Below are 22,007 nucleotides of genomic sequence, written 5' to 3'. Positions count from 1 at the left end.
ATATAGTAACCACGATGCTGCTCATGTGAAACCTTCATAGGATTGTATATCAATGATACCTTAATAAAAAAATCAAATCAAGTTTTTTTTTGGGAAATAAAAGTCAAGTCAGGAGGCCAGCAGGGGTAGCTCTCAGGCCCCACCACTCCTCAACTGCATACCCAACCTGAAGAGATGGACCTTACAAGCCGATTCTGCTTCAGCTACTGCTTTACTTCCCAGCAAGAGGAAGGTTTTTCTCCCCACCCCCCAACAACAGCCCAGTCAATGATGGACTGTAACAATTCAGCCAATGAGAAGCCACAACACTTGGCACTCCCAGTTTACTCTAAGGAACTTTTTGTCATAAGAGCCCCTCTCAAGTCCTCCTTTTCCTCTATGAGTATTTCTCTCCCTTGTTTGACTTGCCTCTGGCTTTGCCATAGCTTGCTTGTCCCAATTGCAATTCTCTGCTATTCCTGAATAAACCCATTTTTGCTTGTAAAATACCTGAGTTTTATTTTTAAGGTTAACACAGTCTTACCCTATATGCAATAGAGTACTCTTGTGTCTTGGTAAGGAAAGATTTTGTTATTGCTATTTCTTTTGTTTTTATTATCTGTGACACATGTATTAAATTCCACATAACCATTTCTCTATTTTATCTGACAGATTTCAGATGCAGTTATCCACATAAATTATGTTATTACTTTACTCAGGGAGGGATGCCACTTTGATAACCATTAAAAAATAAGACACAATACTATAGAAGAAATGATACATATCTGAGGGTAGCATCAAGTAAACATATCATGAAGGTTTTTAAAATTGCAAATATTTAATGTAAATAGTCTTGCTCTGAGAAAATAAAATGATAAAAGTTTTACATTTATGATATTAATAAATCTACAGGAGAGAGAAGTACTTTGTTAAGATGGCATATAACCCTTATTTGGTTCCCTGTACCAGAAAATAGAAGGCATGTAAGATGTTCTTTATTCTAGTTACCCAACTACCTTAATGTAGGAAAAGCAATTTGCCATGTTATAAGTTATACTTGGTGTTCTGGCTTATGTGAGACATAGGAATTTATTGTCTACCCAGTAATTAGAATAATGTCATATTCAAATTATTCTTCTATTTTATTTATTTTTGGCAGATCTCAGGCATTTATCATTGGTTTCTCAGAATAGATATGGATCAGAGCTTTCAATGTAAAATGACCAAAAAGAAAAACAATGATCAGTAAAATTCTATTATATGAAAAAAGTCAGAAAGTAAAATATGTTTTTACATTTTAGTTCAGTACACTGTACCCTAAGAAATGTATTAATATCTATTTTAAAGTAAAAGAATTCCCCACTAATTAGAAACACAGACTATCTACCATATAGGAAAAAGCCAAAGAAGAAAGAAAAGTAAATATGCATTAAGTCTGGTATTACATTAGGCACTTTCACATCATTTAGTCCTGACAGTTCTCAAGTGAACACTCACGTTTAATAGACAAATAAATTTAAGTTACAGAAAGTACATAGCTTGGCAAATATCACTGTGAAAAGGAGGTAGAGTAGGGGCTCAAACCTCTAATTCCAAAGCACATGTGCTTTCAGCCACTTCAAAATGTTTCTTCTTCAAGTAAGAGGCATAGAAATGCCAAAATGCAAATGCTGATAACATCTGATACATTTTCAGCATTTTAGTGTTTTCTTATGACAACAGCAACCAAAAATTTCAACATTTTGCCGCAACCTTCAGATAGGGAGCCTAACATAAAACAGCCAAGATGACACTTCTTTCATAAGCTGCACATAATTAATTTTGAAACATATGCCTTTTGGTGTGAAAATTAATCAAGCATGTGAATGACACACAAAAATTCAGTAATTCCTCTACACAGTCAGAGAAGCATGAAAGTAGGAATAAAATACTCTCTTTTCTCAAGGACATCTTAAAATATCTAATTTGGAAAAAAATCTGAAATTGAAGTCATGAAAACAGTTCCATGTTTCTTCCACTGTTTAATATTTCACTCCAAAAACTTCTGAAATCAGAGGTCTGTGCCTAGAAGGGTGGCTAGCAGTGTGCTGAAGAGAGGCTGGGAACAACATGAATCAATAAGGACAGCCAAGCAAAAGGGAATCAAGTCTAGGTGAGGCCTATGTGACGAAGATACACTCACAAAGTAGCAGACTGGTGAGGTTAGGAAAGTGGTTTCATACAGTAAAATTAAGCAAATTAGGTAAATATATGAGAAATAACAGGAGGCAGATTTCTCACTATTAAAAAGGAGAGCTAGAAATATGAAAAGGCAGAAAACTAGAATAAGTCTTATATTATTAGACTGAAATTAGCCCTAATGATATAAATTCATGGCTTCCAGTATATATAGGCCAAACAGAAAAGAATATGGACATAAAGAATAGGAAGCATGGAGTAACAAGTAACAGCAGTCCATGGCTGGAGGAGAGGCATGGCAGGCACAGAGAGACACATAAAGGGAATGCCTAAATTGGAAGGCAGAGCAAGAACATTAAGAAAACCCTGCCTGCAAACCAGCCCCATTCTAATTACAAGGTAATGTTAAAGGAATGTGAAACTAATGGCACATTGCAAGCAATCTTAACAATAAAAAACCCAAACCTGGTTCAACTCCAAACTTAAACTGACTCAACTGCTGACACTAACAGCACAGACATGCTATTTCAGGCATAAATATTAACTTTAGTCTTTACTGTCCCATACATATTTGACATTCAATCAAAAATTACAAAATACCTAAGAAAGCAAGAAAAATCAATCAACTTTTTAGAGATAAAACAAGTGACAAACCACACTGAGATTGAAACAGAATTTTAAATGACTCTGATTACTATGTTAAAGACTATTGTGGATAAGATGGAAAGCATGCATGAAGACAATGACAAAATTCAGAGATATAGTAACTATAAAAGTCTAATGAAATACTAAGACATTTTTTAAATCAAAGAGATGCAGAATGCCTTCAACAGGCTCAAAAGTAGATTCAATGGAGCTGAGAAAAACATCAATGAACCTGAAAATGGGTCTATAAAAATTACCCAAACTGAAACACAAGCAATGAAAAAGCAGTAGGTGGGATAAAAAGAAGAGTGAATTCAAGAGCTAACAATTTCAAACAGTCTTTTAGCTCTTACCTCTTAGTATGTATAATTGGAATTCCAGAAGGAGAAGAGATTAGAGTTAAAAAAAGTACTTTAAAAGATAATGACTGAGAATTTTTCAAATAAAGATATCAAACCATACATCTTAGAAGCTTGGAGACCTTCAAGCAAAATAAGTCAGTCCTACTCATCTCTCAAAGAAAGAAACATAAAACAACTCAGAATCTTCATGCAAAACAAAACAGAAACAAAAAATCTTAAAGGAAGTCAAAGGTGAAAAAAAAATGTATTATATATAGAGGAACAAAGAATTAAAGCAGTCTTCTCATCATAATGCAAACTATAAGATAATGAAGTAACATGTTTAACTGCCAATCTAAATTTTAGACACAAAGAAAATATCTTGCAAAAATGAAGAAGGAATAAAGACTTTCAGAGTAACAGAAACAGAGAATTCACAACCAGGAAACCTGCACTATAAAAAATATTAAAGGAAGTTGTTCACAAAGAAGGAATATATACCCAACAGGAACCTGAACCTACACCGGGAAATGAAGACCAATGAAAAAGACAGAAATAAAGATAAAAATGCAAGTTTGTTTCCTTATTTGTAACAGCGCTACATAATAAAATTGAACATCTAAAGCAAAAATTAGTACCAATGTATTATGAGTTTGTGGCATTAAAAAATGTATAACAAATAGCACAAAAGAAGAAAAAAAAGAACTGAGAATGTATTACCATAATCTTACAAGCATAATGCTGATTACAGGCAGTATAATACTGATTGAAGGCAGACCTGGGTCAAGTAAAAATGCAAACCGGAAACAAAGGGCAACCACTTTAAAAGAAATTTAAGCATAAATAAGTCAATCATGGAAATAAAACAGATTCACAGAAAAATAATATGAAATTAGGCAGAAAAAAATGGAAAGAGGAATGAGAAACAAATGGAACAAATAGAAAACAACAAACTATGTGGTAGATTTTAATATATCTGTATCAATAGTTATACTGAGTGTAAATGGTTTAAACACACAAAGTGAAAACAGACTGCCAAAGCTTTCTACAGGAAAACCAACTTGAAATATAAAAAGACATACTTTAGGAGGCAGAGAAAAAGATGGCAGAGTAGGAAGGCAAGGCAGAAACCTCCTCCCAAAAACACATGAGAGAAAAATACAGCAAATACAACTAAACTTGAAAACAACCTGAGGACTGCAGAACAGACCACCTGTACCTGGGGAAAAAAAGAGAGGACCACACAGAAAAGGATAATGTGGCAGAGCTGCATCGAATGCAACCCAAGCCCTCCCCCAACCCAGCCTACAGGCAGGAGAAACAAGAACAGAGTAGGGGGGAGGTAAGAGACCAGGAACTCTGCACACCTGGTCCTGGAGATCTGCTCCAGGAGCATGAGCCCACATTACACTGGGTTCTGGTGATCAATGGTACTGAACACCGGGGACAGGTAGAACACTCTGGGAGGGTGAGATGCCATCCACTTGTGGAGGACATGCACGCTCCACCAGTCCTGAGACTCAAAGCAGATGCAGCAGTCTGTAAGACTTGCCATCAATGGGAGGGTACCAGAAGGGTGAGGGTTAGATCGAGCTCTCTCCTCAGGAGAAAGGGCAGGTGGACAACATCTCCTCATCCCTCCCTTGGCCCAACAACTCAGGAACTCTTGGGAGCCCAGACACTGCATCCCCCTCACTGAAAATGCAACTCCAAGGCCCCTCCCTGTGTGGCCAACCAGCAGCCAACCCACTTAAACAAAGCTGAGGGGATTATGCTCCCTGACTTCAAGCTTTACTGCAAAGCTGCAGTAACCATAACAGTTTGGTACTGGCACAAGAAAGGACCCTTAGATCAATGGAACAGAATAGAGAGCCCAGATATAAACCCACACATATATGGTCAATTAATATATGATAAAGGAGTCATAAATATACAATGGGGAAAAAAAGACAGCCTCTTCAACAACTGGTGTTGGCAAAACTTGATGTCTACATGTAAGAGAATGAAACTGGACTACTGCCTAACTCCATACACAAAAGTAAACTCAAAGACCTGAATTTAAGACATAAAACCATAAACAGGCAGAAAAGAAGAAAACACAGGCAAAAATCTCTTGAACATAGTACAAGCAATTTATTCCTGGACACATCTCTTAGGCAAGGAAACAAAATAAGAAATGAACAAGTGAGACTACATCAAACTAAAAAGCTTCTGTACAGCAATAGATTCTGTCAGCAGAACAAAACATCCTACAGTATGGGAGAATATATCCATAAATGACTCATCTGATAAGGGTTTAACATACAAAATATATAAAGAACTCATATGCCTCAATGCCCAAAAAACAAATAACCCAATTAAAAAATGGGCAGAGGACCTAAACAGACATTCTCCAAAGAAGAAATACAAACAGGCAACAGGCACATGAAGAATGCTCTACATCACTAATCATCAGGGAAATGCAAAGCAAAACCACAATGTGCTATCACCTCACACCAGTTAGAATGGCCACTATCCAAAAGACAAGAAATAACAAATGCCAGCAAAGATACAGAGAAAGGGGAACCCTCCTACACTGCTGATGGGAATGTAAATTAGTTCAACCATTGTGGAAAGCAATATGGAGGTTCCTCAAAAACTAAAAACAGAAATACCATTTGACCCAGTAATTCCACTCCTAGGAATTTACCCGAAGAAAATAAGATCCCAGATTCAAAAAGACATATGCACCCCTAAGTTTACTGCAGCACTATTTACAATAGCCAAGACGTGGAAGCAACCTAAGTGTCCATCAATAGATAAATGGATAAAGAAGATGTGGTACATATGCACAATGGAATATTATTCAGCCATAAAAAGAAAACAAATCCAACCATTTGCAACAACATGGATGGAGCTAGAGGGTATTATGCTCAGTGAAATAAGCCAGGTGGAGAAAGACAAGTACCAAATTATTTCACTCATTTGTGGAATATAACAACAAAGCAAAAACTGAAGGGACAAAAGAGCAGCAGACTAACAGACTCCAAGAAGGGACTAGCGGTTACAAAAGGGAATGCAGTTGGGAAGGCGACAGGAAGGGAAGGAGAAGGGGATTAAGGGGTATTATGCTTAGCACACAAAATGTAGCAGGGGCATGGGGAAAGGCAGTATAGCACAGAGAAGACAAATAGTGACTCTATAGCATCTTACTACGCTGATGGACAGTAACTGTAATGGGGTATGTAGGGGGGACTTGAAAATAGGGGTGAATGTAGTAACCACATGTTGCTCATGTGAAACCTTCATAAGATTATATATCAATGACACCTTAATAAAAAAAAAAGATATACTATGCAAATACTACCTAAAAGAAAGCCAGAATAACTGTATCAGTATCAAACTAAACTTAGCAGAGAATATGACCAGGGATAAAGAGAAATAACTTTAAACAATAAAAGGATCAATTTACCAAGAAGACATAACAATCGTAAATGTACACACCTAAGAACAGACCTCCAAAATACATTAAGTGAAAATGGATAGGACTTAAAGGAGAAACAAACAAATCCATAATTGTAACTGGAGCCTTCAAGATTCCTCACCCAGTGTTAGAAAACAAGCAGACATAAAACTAGTAAAACTACAGAAGATATGAGCAACACTATTATTTAGCTTGACCTAATTGATACTTTAACCCTACCACAGCAGAATATATATTGTTTTTATGTGCATATTCTTTCTAAAAAAGACCATATTCTGAACCATGAAACAAACTTCAACAAATTCAACAGATTTGATTTATTCAGTGCTCATTAAAAAATTTAACTATAAATAACAGAAAGACATCTGGAAAATCCTCTAATAGTTGGAAATTAAACAACACATTCCTAAACAACTCACAAATCAAAAAGGAAGAAGAGACATTTAAAATATTTTGATTTAAAGGAAGATGAAAACATAACATCAAAATTCACAGGATGCAGCTCAAGAAGGTCTGAGAAGCAAATTTATGTCACTAGTGTTTACATTTTGGGAAAAAAGAAAAGTTAGCATGTTACCGATCTAAGCTCCAAACATAAGAAACAAGAAAAAAAGCAAATTAACCATGAAGGAAGTAAAAAAGAAAAAAAGCAGTAAAACCGAATGCTCAAAAATAGAAAAAAAAAATCAACAAAACAAAACAAAAAATGAACTCTTTGAAAAGACTAACAATATTAAATCACCTATAGCCAGACTGACAAAAAAAGACATGAAATAGGGGACATTATTAAAGATACTACAGATATGATCAGTACTATATCCAAAAAAGAAACAATAGTTTTAGAACATAAGAGGAAAAACAAAAACAAAAACAAAAAATCTCCAATCCCACATAGTTTCACTGGAGAATTCTACCAAACATTAAAGAAGAAAAAAATAACACCAATTATACACAAACTTTCCCAGTTAAAAAAGAGAAGGAAACACTTACCAACTCATTTCATGAGGTCAGCATGACTCTTATACAAAACACACACACATAAAGTGATATTAAAAGAAGACTACATATAGATCAATATCCCCCCCCACAGAGATATTAAAAGAAGACTACATATATATCAATATAAACACAGATGCAAAAAATTCTCAATACTTAATTTAAATTAATTCCAGAAGATTATAAATAATACACCATGACCAAGTGAGGTTTCTTCCCAAAATTGTAAGACTGCGTTTTGACATTCAAAAATAAACCAATATAATTCACAATATTAACAGATAAAGAAAAAATACCATATAATCAAGCTATTAAATGCCACAAAAACATTTGACAATTCACGATTTTTAAAAATCTCAGTGAACTAGGAATAGAATAGAAGGGAACTTCTTCACCATGATTAAGGACATCTACAAAAAAACCAAAACTTCTGGTTAACATCAATGATGAAAGATTAAATGCTCTTCTCCTAAGATTAGGCGCCAAGCAAGGACGTCCACTCTCACTCCTCCTGTTCAACTTTGCAGTGAAGGTTCTAGGCAATTCAGTAGGGCATAAGGCAAGAAAAAGAGATAAAAGAACTACACAAATCAAATTGTTCTCTATACAAAAAAATAAAACTCATTTCTATTCATGATTGTTTACAAAGAAATTCCCAAAGGGTCTATTAAAATCTACTTAAAAGTGACTAGAATTAGTGAATTTACAATTTCATGGTACAAGATAAACATAAAAATCAATTGTATATTCCACAACAGTACGAATGGGTTCTTATTGCCACTGAACTGTGTACACTTAAAAAAATAGATAAAGGAAAAATTTTATGTTATGTACATTTTACCAAAATTTTTAAAAAAATAATAGCATCAGGAAGTTATTTCCAGATAAAATATCCTAGGCTAGCTGAAAATATGTCTTTATTAGAAGGTTTTTAAAAAAACAATTGTATTTATATATACTGGCAATGAACAATTGGAAATAGGAATTAAAAAATATAGGACCACTTTATAATTACACCAAAAAACATGAAATATGTCCAAGATCTGTATTATAAAAACTAGAGACACCAATGAAGAAAATTAAAGAGGTCTGAATAATGGAGAGATATGTCAGTAATGGTATGGAAGATTCAATATTGTCAAGATATCAATTTTCCCTAAACTGATCTATGGATTCAATGTAATCCCAATCAAAATCCCAGTAAGATATTCTATAGAAATCAGCAAACTGATTCTAAAATTTATATAAAAAATAAAAATAACTAGATTAGCCAAAGCAATTTTGAAAAGGAAGAGATGAAAGACTCACACGCCTTATTTCAAGATTTTCTGTGAAGCCATAACAATGAATAATACAGTGTAGCAATGGCAAATGGACAGACACAGATCAACAGAACAGAGTCTAGAAGCAGACAAACACATATGTGGTCAGCTGACTTCAATAAAGGCACAAAGTCAATTAAACAGAGAAAGGATAGTCTTTTCAGCAAGTGGTGCTAGAATTTTTGGATATTCGTATGGAAAGAAACACACTCAACCTATACCTCACAGCATATACAGAATTTAACTTTAAATGGATTAAAGATTTAAAAGTAAACTATAATCCTTTTAGAGAAAAACATGAGAAAATTTTTGTGAAATTGGATTAGGCAAACATTAAAAACACTTGGTACTAAGAATAATACCAAAAGCATGAACCATAAAAGATAAAACTGATAACCTGAATTTCTTCAAGATTTAACAACTTCAGTTCTTCAAAAGATATTAAGTCACTGAAAAGAAAAACCACAAACAGGGAAAAACATATTTACAAACACATAAGTTATAAAAGAACTATGTCTAGAATACATAAAAATTCAGTAACAGGAAAATAAAAACAAAATTTTCCAATGGGCAAAAGATCTGAACAGACAATACACAAAATAAGTTATATGAATGACAAAGAAGCACATGAAAGGTGTTCAACATCATTTGTCATTAGAGAAAAGCAAAATAAAGCCACAAAGAGATACTATTATTGTGCACCTATCAGAATAGCTAAAAATAATAAACTTGCAATACCAAGTACTACCCATTATGAGAAGCAATTATCAGCAAAGAGTCTGACAGTTCCTTCCAAAGTTAAATATATACTTACATTTGATCCAGCAATCCCACTTCCATTAAATATATACTTACCATTTGATCCAGCAACCCTACTTCCAAGTATTTACCCAAGAGAAATGAAAAATTATGGTCCCACAGAAATTTATAGACAAATGCTTACAGAAACTTTATTCATAATCTCCAAAACTACTAATCCATTAGTAAATCAATAAACCACACAAAGCCATGCTGTGGAATACTCAACAGCAATAAAAAGGAAAGAGCTACTAAATGAAATGCATGGATAAATCTCAAATGCATTATGACACCTGAAATAAACCAATATTCTTAACTGTAGGGGCAGAAAACAAATCAGTAGCTACTGGGAGCCTGGCAATAGGGGGTGGAATGACTATAAAATGGTAAAAGGGAATTTTCTGGGATGACAGAAGTCTTGTATATCTTGACTGTGTTAGACTACACTGTGACTAGTTAAAGGGTTACTAGACTGTATATATTGTCGAAACTCCTAAGTATACACTAAAATGGGTGAATTTTACTCTATGTAGTGATACCTCAATAAAATCTTGTCAATTAATTTACAATGATTTTATTCATACAAGATAAGTCAGAGTTTCTTAAAGTACAGAACCATTTACAAAATCACCTTTAACAAGAAGTCTTGAAAAAAAACATAAATAATGGTCTTTACACTAAAGAAACTGAATCACAATCATGTGGGTAGGACTTGGGATTTTCATTTCTAAAAAACACCCTATGTGATTCTGATACAAACTCAAATTTGAAAAACTCTTGGCGAGAGAATAAATCACTTTTTGAATTTTATTAAATGTGAACTGAAGTGTTCTGGCTATAGAGAGATAAGTTGGAGGTATAACTAAGTTACATACTAAAGTCTGGCAGTAAAATCACACATTCAGTAAGATAAACATTATCTAACATACTATGTTAAACCAGCATCTTCAAACATATTCTTAAAAAATAGTAGTACACGGATATTTCACTTTTCACACACACAAGCACACAAAGAGATAAAATATTTAAATATAAGCATATAAAATCATAAAAATCTAAAAGAAAAATGGCAATTTTGCTTTGTAATAACAGAAATGAGGAAGGCTTTCTAAGGAAGAAACTCTTAACAGCCATAAAGAGGAAAAAAAGACCCTACAAATAACTACTTCAATGTCAATCACAAAAATAAAAACTAAACACAACATAAAAACATCTTTTCTGCACATATAATAGAAGATGAATTTTCTTAAATTACAAAGACTCTTACAATCATTTTGACTGACAAGTCAATTAAATATATGGGCAAAGTGGGTTGTCAGAAAACAAAATAGAAAGGACTTGTAAACTCCTCCCCTAGTTTCTTTCTGCCACTCTCCAATCCCATCCTGTAACCATGTGAGTAGTAAAAAAGGAATTTCCACACCCACCTCCCCATCACGGTAGGTCTCAAGTGTGTCTGTGTGTATTACACCAAGAATTTCAGAAAGGAGAATTCAAATTGTTCTTGTGTTTTGTTTTTTTAATTTATAGCAAAAAACTACATTCAATTTCTAAACAGGCAGTTTGTTTCAACAATGCAATAATTGCAGCAGCAAAATCCTGGAGAAGGATTATTCCTGCAGAGGAGATGTGCAGGATATAAAGTTAGATCTCTGATGAGTTTAGGTTTTACTGAGATTCTCAAAAGGGAAAATCATTATTCCCAAAGAACAGTCTATCAAAAACATCTAGTTCTTTCAGCAAACCCTTACATTAGTTTGATATTATGCAATTAAAAAGTGATATTCCACTAAGGAAATCTTTCATTTTATTAAATTTGAGTCAAAGCCCCTTCTCCCAAAACAACGTATTATTTGATTTTGCTCACCTCCTCTCCTGAAAGGTAATATGCTGCAAGTAGGCCTCCAATAAATCGAATGTTGACTTCAAACACAGACACTTCTGAATTCTGTGAAAACATTGAAAATATTCACATATACAAAATGTTTTATTGTTTTCAAAATACTTTTAATACTTCATATGCTTCTTGGAAATGCCCTATACAGAAAGTTTTTTCCATATCTTTATTTCTTGTGCATCTGCAATCCCACTTCCCATTTGTCAATGTAACTGATGGAACTCCTGTATTACTGTCACCATAGCTTCCTAATTGCTAAAATCAATGTGCCATTTTCATGTACCTTACATATTATTGTAACATTATCAAGATATTTGATGCTATTGACTATTCTTTCCTCAGAAAACCTCCACTTATTGAATTTTGGAATAGCACTCTCTACTGGACCCTTTCCTTCTGTTCTAATCATTACAGCATAATGCCAATGCTTTCCGCGATCTCTCCTTGTGAATTTTAAGTATTTTTCCTAGTATACATAATAAATTAATAAGCATTAAAAGAGGTACCAAAAAATAATGGTAAGATAAAGGATTATTAAATTAACAATGTTGAAAAAACTGGCTTCTAGGTGGGAAATTAATCTGGATACTCATTTGAGATATATATATATAGATATATAGATATATATCTATATATATATATATAAACAAAATCCCATTTAGAAATAAACGTAGAAAAAAATCACAATTAAAAAAGTAGAAGAAAAAGTAACAATATATAAACTGAGAAAGCAGGTACTTTGTAAGCATAAAATCAGTAGTATTACCTTCCTAACTGTTAGTGGGAATGTAAATTGGTGCAGTCACTATGGAAAACAGTATGAAGATTCCTCAAAAAACTAAAAATAGAAATACCATACAACCCAGTAATTCTACTTCTAGGAATTTACCTGAAGAAAAACAAAATCTCTGATTCAAAGAGATATGTATATGCACCCCTATGTTTATTGCTGCATTATTTACAATAGACAAGATACAAAGCAACAGAAGTGTCCATCAGTGAATGGATAAAGAAGTTGTGGTACATGTACACAATGGAATAAATGCTCAGCCATAAGAAAGAATGAAATCTTTTCACTCAACTCATGGATGAACCTAGAGGGTATAATGCTAGTGAAATAAGCCAAGAAGAGAAAAACAAATACCATATGATTTCACTTATATGTAGAATCTAAAAAAACAAAACAAATCAACAAAATAGACACAGATTCATAGACACAGAAAAGCAACTGGTGGTTATCATGGGGGAGGGGGTTGGGGTGGGTGGATGAAATAGGTGAAGGGGATAAAGAGGCACAAGAACTCAATCATAATATAAATTAGTCACAGGGATGAAAGTACAGCGTAGAGAATATAGTCTATAATTCTGCCAACAGTAACTACACTAGATGGGGTGTGCATTTAATAATGTGAATTTAATTTTAATTTAATTTAATATTAATTTAACTTAATTTAATAAAACTGCTGAATCACTATGTTGTTTACTTGAAACCAATATAATATTGTGTATGAACTATACTTGAGTTAAAAAAAAATCCAGGTGTAACTTCTGACTCCCCAAAAACCTAACCACTATTAAAAGCCTACTGTTGACCATAAGCATTACTGCTAACATAAACAATTAACACATTTTGTATATGTATTAATACAGTATTCTTAAATAAAGTAAGCTAAGAAAAAATGTTTTTTCAAATTGTCACAAATCCTCGTTTTCCAATATATTTACTGAACAAAGTCCACGTATGAGTGGACGTACACAGTTCAAATATATGCTGTTCAAGGGTCAACTGTATAATCTATGTGCAAATATACAACTAAAACATATGAGAAAGAAAGGTTAAAGTAAAGGGATGGTAAGTGACTGTTGATTATTAAGCTATTTTTTCTCAGGTTCAAATCCATCCTTCTATACCCTATTTGGTACATTAGATTTGGAACTCTGCACATGCATTTCTCATTTGCCAGCTGGCTCCCTGTAGGCTATGCCAATAGGAGGTTCAACAAAGATAATATGAGGCTGGAGGAAGGACTTATCCCTTACAATCTACTTCTAGTGTCTGACAGTGTCAACCAGCACAGTTCTTCACCCTGGCAGTGGCAGTTAGTTCCAGTTTACAGTTCCTCTGCTACACAAACAAACTCCCCAAATCAGTTTCATTCTGACCCTTAGAAATACTAAGCACTAGCTGGGTAACCCCTCCTCAGAGGGTTGAGTCCCAGCTCTGATTAAGCCCTTCTAAGAGCTCCTAAGCTACCAGACAGAGTCCCAAACTACTAAATTTTATCCCAACCTCTCTGCATTTTTCTCACAAACCCAGGGATGGTAGTTGTTTACTGTGGTTACTACCTCTTGTGATACCGCGATGTTCTCTTTCTGCCTTTTCAATTCCCCATTACCTGGCTAACAATGCTCAGTATTATATCTTCTCATTAAGGATATAGTTCTGGTTCCTGATGGAGCCAACTGATACAATAATATACCAGCGAATTACTAGGCATAATAAAGCTGCCAAGTTAATGAACAGGAGTATCTGAAATTGCACAAATGCCAATTCTCTGAAAAATAAGCTGTAAATTGAATGTAATCCTCATCAAAATTTCAACAGTATTGCAGAATTTACAAGAATAAAGAGCTGAGATAAGATAATGTCCTAGTAAACCAAGATCTTACATCAAGATTCAAACATAGATATCAAGCTTCCTATAATGGTGCTAGGATCAATTGAAAGTTACCTATCTCATCCTACATACAAAATCAATTCCACATGGATTAAAGACCTAAATGCAAAAGCAAAACTTGAAAATGTTTAGAATTAAATATAGGAATATATGTTCATTACCTTGGAGTAGGGATATTTTAAACAATATACAAAAAGTATAATATATGAGGGCTTCACAGCCAAACAGATAAAAATAAAAAAATTAAAACATATTTCTCAGCCTCTCTTTACAGTTGGGTTGGGCCATGTAAGTAAGATTTACTCAACAGTATCAAGCAAAAATGAAGTAGCCAATTCTCAACAAGTGTTCTGAAAGAACAGTCACATATCTTTCCTCTATACCCTCCTCTCTTCTGCAGCAGGAAAGTTAATCCTTCTTATCTTGAGGAACCATCTCATACCAGGAGGCTGAAACTAAACACTGAAGTTAACAGAGCAACAAGACAATGGATCCTCCATCCTAATACAGGATCCTCCGTCCTTTATAATCAAGGTGCTGTCCAAACCAGACCTAAACTGCTTATCTCTGTACTTAACTTACATGAAAGAGAAATAAATATCAATCTTGCTTAAACTTTTATATCAAATTTTCTGCCACTCACAGCCAAATCAAAACCTGACAATAAAAGTTGTTCTAATTTGAGAAAGTCCAAAATGTTAGAATAGTATTAAAAAAGTAATTGTTTTTTGTCTACTTTGTATCAGCAAAGGCATCAGAAAAGAATAATTATGGATTTAAACTACAATTTGAATGATGCACAGTCTGCCAAAGAGAAAAATGCAGAACAACTTTCTGACTACAGCAGAAGGAATAGCAAGCACAAATATCATGAAAGATGATAATGAGTAGGACAGTCCACACATCTTTTATGTGAAGACTGGTAATAATGAAAATAATTGCTACCATTCACTGAGCACTTAATATTGACCAGATTACCATAAATCATCCTCACAGTATTGCAATGCAATAGCAATTTTATGGCAGGTTTAGGAAAAATAAGGAACTTTCCCAAGTTGCACTGCTAGAATGTAGCTATGTAGGCTTCAAACCTAAGCAGTACCATCTAACAACTCTGCCAAAATGCTGGAAGGATAGATGCAGGCCTAATTATGAAGCTCATCAAAGCTGTGCCCAATCATTCAATCTTAAAAAAAAATAAAACTCATTATTTATAAAGTACGGCATGCTTTGCTGATATTTCTAACTCCATGTGTTTTTTTCCCTATTACTTTAACATGCTTAACCGACTGCCTCAAACAATAAGGACAGAAAAGTAAAAGGAAGATGGTGTGAAAAACTTTTATACAAAAGTTAAATAACAACTGATAATCCCAAAAGAAGAAAGGGGATTTAGGATTTCCTTAAACTCCTAGTATAATACTCAAAACTACTATAGTTAAACACTGTGTCTTTTCATAGTTGAAGAAATTATCTATTGTATACTCACCACGCTGAAATCAAGGTTATCTTCAATCCATTTTTGCCCATCTCGGAATTCATCATGAAGTCCCATGATATATAGGGTATCCAAAGCATCTACTATGGTAGCACCCATTTGTGAGCTTCCTATATTTGAGGGGGAGGAGGGAAGGGAAAACTGTCATTAAAAAGATGCCCTTCAAATAAGGTCTGTTTTAATGTTTTATATAAAAGTAGGAATATAAGGACCAAAAAGAGTACCCAACATAGTTCACTTTTTCATAAAAATAGATAATATACTTATTTCATATATTTGCCTAAAGAATAGGAAGATAAAAGAAAACAAAAATTACAATTCTCCATTTTTTTCCTGGTCACAATATGAGACATCTATCTACTTAACTGAGATAGGTTAAGAAAAAGAGTATTAATAAAAGCAATGGGGAGGGTGGCTCTAATACAAGAAATGGGGAAGGTGGCTCAAGATGATAAGCTAAGTCATAAGACAACCATTCTCTTCTGGTACAAATCCACAGAAAGGGCAAAAAATGTATTTTAAAATGGTAATAAAAAGTATAACAAGGCTAGATAACCAGAGTGGAACAGAAACTACAGTAATCATTAACAATCTAAAAGCAGGTTGATAACACTGAAAAACAAAGCCATGAAACAAAATGTGAGTAGAGAAAAGCCAAAATAATAAATCTACCCATTTTTAACAGAGATAATCCTAATCTTAAAGGAGACGTTTCTTGGAGGGAGGAACTAATTCAACAAAGCTGGCTGATACCAAAACTAGATACTGTAAACACATGACAAGAAGACAGGCCAATCTTACTAATGAATATAACTGCAAAAATCCTGAATAAGACAATAGCAAAACAAATCTGGTAGCATAGTAAAAAAATACATTAACAGGAAGCAGATGGGTCCTCCCCAAACCCAGAATGCAATTATTTCTATCTTCTGAGAATGAAAATCATCCTCATATTGTTTTCCTCAACATGAGTTTACTGTGCCAGGAGTCTCTTGCTCAGAGGCAGAAGTTGCAATAATTTTATTGTTCATTCCAGGAACTTCCCAAAAGACCCAAGAACTCTTCAACAGAAAGTATCAAACGATGACTTATACCCCAAAACTCTGCCTCTCTGCACTCCTGCCTCCAAATTCTCTGCTTACCAATCCTAAACTATATTATGGTCCTTATATCTCATCATAACCAAACACTACTGAACTGAAAGGCCCATCTTAAACTAGGCTTAAATTCTCAGTAAATATCTCAACACTGTCCTTCCCCACCTGACAGGCTACTAAGGCTCTGATGAAGTAGTGATCTACCTTACCAAGGTAAGTATTAAAACTCCACTTTGTTGTACCAAGTTATCTTGGTAGTATTTCAGGAGTCAGCACAGGACATAGTTACTATTCTTTCTTTTCTTTCCTTTTCTACTCAATAAATAATGTCTTCTTCTGATGGTTTAAAGCTATACAAGTATTTTCTTAGAATGGCTGTCCTTAACTTACATTATATTTTCTTGTTCATATACTCCTAACAATTTCTTCAACTTATCACTAAGTGTATCTTCCTACTAATAAGACATGTACTCCACCACACTCAGATAGGTTCTTTGGTCTTCCCACCCAGTTCTCTTCAGGTTGATATCAATAAGAATGTTTGGTTTTAGGTTCTTACAGTCATACTTTCCTTGTTCCTCAGCTTTGCATTAAGATAAAAACTTTTCCCAAGCCACTTAATAAACCGTATCTCTATATTTTGCATAATCACTTAAATATGTATCTTTTTGCTTTAAAAAAATTTGAATATTTGTCATGCTTACTTTAAATCCTTAAGAGTACCTGCTTTTGTTCTTATTTCAATTTTTATAGGTAATTATGATCCATGGTTCTCTGGTTACTTAGTTTGGTAAGTGCATATTCCTCTAAGGTGTTGACTACTCTGGAATGGAAAAAGAGCTGACCTACCTATTTTGTACCAGTTTGGCTAGTTCCACAAGAAGAGGTTTGTGCCATGGGCTAAACAAACACCCCAAGCTAGAGAAAGGCAAAATTGAAGTTACTAGCTATCACTATGATTATTTACCTAGGTTAACTCAAGATTTCAACTGGAAAAAGTTAAAAGGTCTAAAACTAACTTTGGATCAAAGAGAAGTAAAACATGAAATTGCAGAAAATATATATATACATTTGATAAAAAGTATTATGAGAACAGAGGTATCAACTAAAGTAGTTGTCAGAATTCTTAACTCACAAATTGTATACTTTTTAGTAAGAATAAATGAAAATAACTGAATTTATAAGATTCTACTAACAAAGTAAGAAAAACAGAAAGCTGACCAACACAAGAGAAGAATCAGAAAAGCTAAAGGCAGAAAAATGAATTAGAAATAAAGAAAACTGCTAAAATTACAAATTCAAGAGAAGGTTCTAGTAAAAGAACTACACAATGAATCCACCACTAACCAATTTTTTTTAAGTTGTCAAGGATATACAAAAACATCAGAAATGAAAATGCATCAACAAATTAAGAGGAAATTAAGAAAACTTGTAAAAAGCCCATTTTAGTCATTTCCTCCTAATAAATTTAAAGAAATGAGTAGAATTTTTTGATGACTTCCTAAGAAAATATATATATTATGTTGACTTATGAAAGCAGCAGCAGAAAATCTAAACAGACCAGGAAACAGAAGAAACTGAGAAATTCTCAAATAGCTACCCACTATAAAGGTACCATATGCTGGAATTTTCATAGAATAAATTCTACATTAATTTTAAGAACGATGTCCTACATAAACTTATAGAACATATGAGAGCTTAAAATTCAATTTATGAATTCTGCATATCATTGATGCAAATACTAAGAAAAATAGAACTATCTGATCTCATTTGTGAGCATCACAAAAATATTTAGGAGAACTGCTATAATGGTAAATTTAACTTTGTGAGAGGCTAACAAACTGCTCTCCAGAGTATACCATTTTATACACCTAACAACAATGTATGAGATTTGTAGTATGTTCTATCATCCTTGTCAATATTTGACATTGTTGGTCTTTTTAATTTTAGACATTTTAGTGGGTACATAGGATACTGTGTTGTGGTCTGAATTTTAATTAGCCTGACAACTGACATGCTTATTGGCTATTCATATACTTTCTTTGGTATATAAATTACTTACATATATATCACAAACATTTTCTCCAAGTCTTGTGGCTTGTCTTTTCATTTTCTTAATATCTTTTGGATAGCAGAAAATTTTTTCATTAAGTTTAATTTATCCATTTTTTTCTTTTATGGTTTATACTTTTTGTATCCTAAAAATTCTTTGCTTCCTCAAGGTCACAAAGATTTTCTCAAATGCTTTCTATTGGAAATTTTATACTTTACACTTTTGTTTAGGTGTATGATCCATTTCAAGTTAATTTCTGTGTACAATGTTAAAGAGTCAAGTTTCACTATTTTACTATATGATATGCTGTTGATCCAGCATGATTGATTGGAAAGACTATCCTTTTATGCACTGAGTTACCTCAGCACCTTTGTCAAAAATCAATTAACCACATATATGCAGTTCTATTTCTATTCTTTTCCACTGATCTTTTTGTCTACCCTTATGCTAAAACAATACTGTCTTCATTAGTACATCTTTACAGTATATCTTAAAATCAAGTAATGTAAATACTTCAATTTTGTTCTCCTGAAAAATTATTCTATTGCATGCTTTCCATTTTCATATAGATTTCAGTCAGCCTATCAATTTACATGACAGTCATATTTATTGGGATTACTTTCAAGCTAAATATAATTTTGAGAGAATTTACATCTCAACAATACTGAGTATCCCAATTCGTGAACATGGCATCTCTCTCCATTTACTTAAGTCCTCTGAAATTACTCTCAATAATCACACTAGTATATACGTTTTACACATATTTTATTAAAATCATCCATATGTAGTTCATATTTTTATCCTACTGCAAATATTAATTTTAAATTGCATTTGTAACTTATTACTAGTCTACAGAAAGATATTTTGTATGTTGAACTTGTGTCCTATGACCTTACTAAGTTTATTTATTCATTCTAGTACTTTTTATTGTAGTTTGGTAGAGTCCTAAGGATTTTCTTCATGAACAATCACTTTGACTACCAGTAAAGACAGCTGTACTTTCTCATTTCCAATCTTTGGGGTTTTTTGTTTATTTGTTTTTGTATTTTCTTGCTTTAGTGTACTGGCTAGAACCTCAAGTACAATGTTACACAGAAGTGAGAGAGCAGACACCCTCACCTAAAAGTCTTTCAACATATGATGAATCCTTTTGATTTGTTTTGTTTTGGTTTTTGTATGTTTAAGCCCTAAATTATGTTGAGGAAGTTCCCTTCTAGTACAATTTTCTGAGTTTTATCATGGATGGATGCTGAATGTGGTTAAATGCTTTTTTTTGCATCTACCCACATGATCATGTGTTTTTTCTCTTTTATTCTCCTAATATTTTCAATTACATTGACTAATTTCTGAATGTTAAACCAACCATACATTCCTAAGATAAACCTCAGTCATGAGATACTATTCTTTTTACATATTGCCAAATTAGATTTACTAAGATTTGATTAAAGCTTACTGTGCCTAAGTTCATAAGAGGCATTTGTCCAGTTTCCTTTTCTTGTAATATCATTGTCTGGTTTTGGTATTAGGGCTTTAGCAGTGCTACCAAAAAGACATAGCAATTCTAAATGTGTGAACACCTAACAAGACTACCTCAAAATACATGAAGCAAAAACTGACAGAACTGAAAGGAGTGAAAGATAAGCCTAAAGTTAAAGTTGTGGACTTCAACACCCCTCTCTCAGTACCTGACAGAACTAATAGACAGGACAGAGGAAGCCCAGACAACCCAATTAACCAAGGGGATCTAATTGACATCAACAGAACATTCCACCCAATAACAGCAGACTACACATACACACATTCTTTTCATGCGCAAATGGAACATTCACCAAGACAGACCATACTCTGAGGGCTAAAGTAAATCTTAAACAATTTAAAAGAACTGAAATCATGGCCGGTATGTTATCTGACCCTAATGGAATTAAACTAAAATTCAGCAACAGAAATATAAAAGGAAAACTCTCAAAACATTTGGAAATTAAACAACTTAACTCAGGAGAATTTTAAAACATATTGAATTGAATGAAAATGAAAACACAACATATCAAAATCTTTGGGGTACAGCTAAAGCAGCACTTAGGAGAAAATGTATAGCACTGTATGTAAAATGCTTACATTGTAAAAGAGGATGTCAAATCCAGTCTATTGGCTGCCACTTCAAGAAACTACAAAAGCAAGACCAAAATTAATCTAAATCATGCAGAAGAAAGGAAATAGTAAAGAACAGAAATCAAAGAAACTGAAAATAAAGAAAATATGAAAAAGATCAGTGAAACCAAAAGCTTATTTGAAAAGATCAGTAAAATTGATAAATTTCTATGAGGACTGACAAAATAAAATAGAAAACATAAATTACTAATATTGGGAATAAAAGGGGATTAACACTATACTATGCCACAGACACTCAAAAGATAACAAGGTAATACTCCAAACAACTCTATGCACATAAAATCAACAACTTAGGGGAAATGGGCCAATTCTTCAAACACTAAAAAACTACCAAGATGAAATAGACAAACTGATTGGTCCTTACTATTAGAGAAATTGAATTTGTAGCTTAAAAACCTCCCAGAAAATAAAGTCTACAGATGCAGATGGTTTCACTGTCAAATTATACCCAATACTTAAGGAGAAAATAAAACCAACGTTAAACAATCTCTCCCAGAAAAATGAAGAACAGAGAACACTTACAAACTCATTTTGAGGCCAGTATTACCCTGATAAAAAAACAAGACAAAGATAGTACAAGAAAAATTCTGAGCAATATCCCTCCTAAATATCTTCAACAAAATATTAGAAAATCATAAACCAGTTAAGTTAGAAATAACAAAGAGAATTTACACATACATACATACATAAACACACACACAGAAAATAAAAGGCAGACTTTCAAAAGCACTGCAACGTCAAATGGCACTTTTCCAAATCAAAATTCTTTCTTTTAAATGCAAAAATACCTATATCTCTATGAAAATTCTTTCAATTCTCCAGAATATCTAAGTAAAAAGAATTCATTCTATTTATCACTGTTGGAAAAAATTAGTATTAGTGCTAACTTATTT

At 33.3% G+C, this 22,007-nt stretch overlaps 1 protein-coding gene across 4 annotated transcripts in view; it reads right to left on the bottom strand.

The window, feature by feature from the left end:
* Positions 1 to 22,007, bottom strand: part of MAN1A2 (mannosidase alpha class 1A member 2) — a 220,979-nt gene that overhangs the window by 121,405 nt on the left and 77,567 nt on the right. For all 4 annotated transcript variants that reach the window (XR_005032480.2, XM_036924455.2, XM_057500590.1 and 1 more), the window contains exons 4-5: positions 15,787 to 15,905; positions 11,590 to 11,670 (exon numbers count right to left, since the gene is read on the bottom strand). Coding sequence is in view for 3 of the 4 variants with exons in the window: in XM_036924455.2 (XP_036780350.1) it covers positions 11,590 to 11,670; positions 15,787 to 15,905 (200 nt within the window). In the remaining variant the exon portion in view is untranslated. The remainder of the gene's footprint in view (positions 1 to 11,589; positions 11,671 to 15,786; positions 15,906 to 22,007) is intronic.

Source organism: Manis pentadactyla, chromosome 4 (assembly GCF_030020395.1).
Source record: "Manis pentadactyla isolate mManPen7 chromosome 4, mManPen7.hap1, whole genome shotgun sequence".
NCBI classification, from domain to species: domain Eukaryota; kingdom Metazoa; phylum Chordata; class Mammalia; order Pholidota; family Manidae; genus Manis; species Manis pentadactyla.
This window is presented reverse-complemented; position numbering and strand designations above follow the sequence as displayed.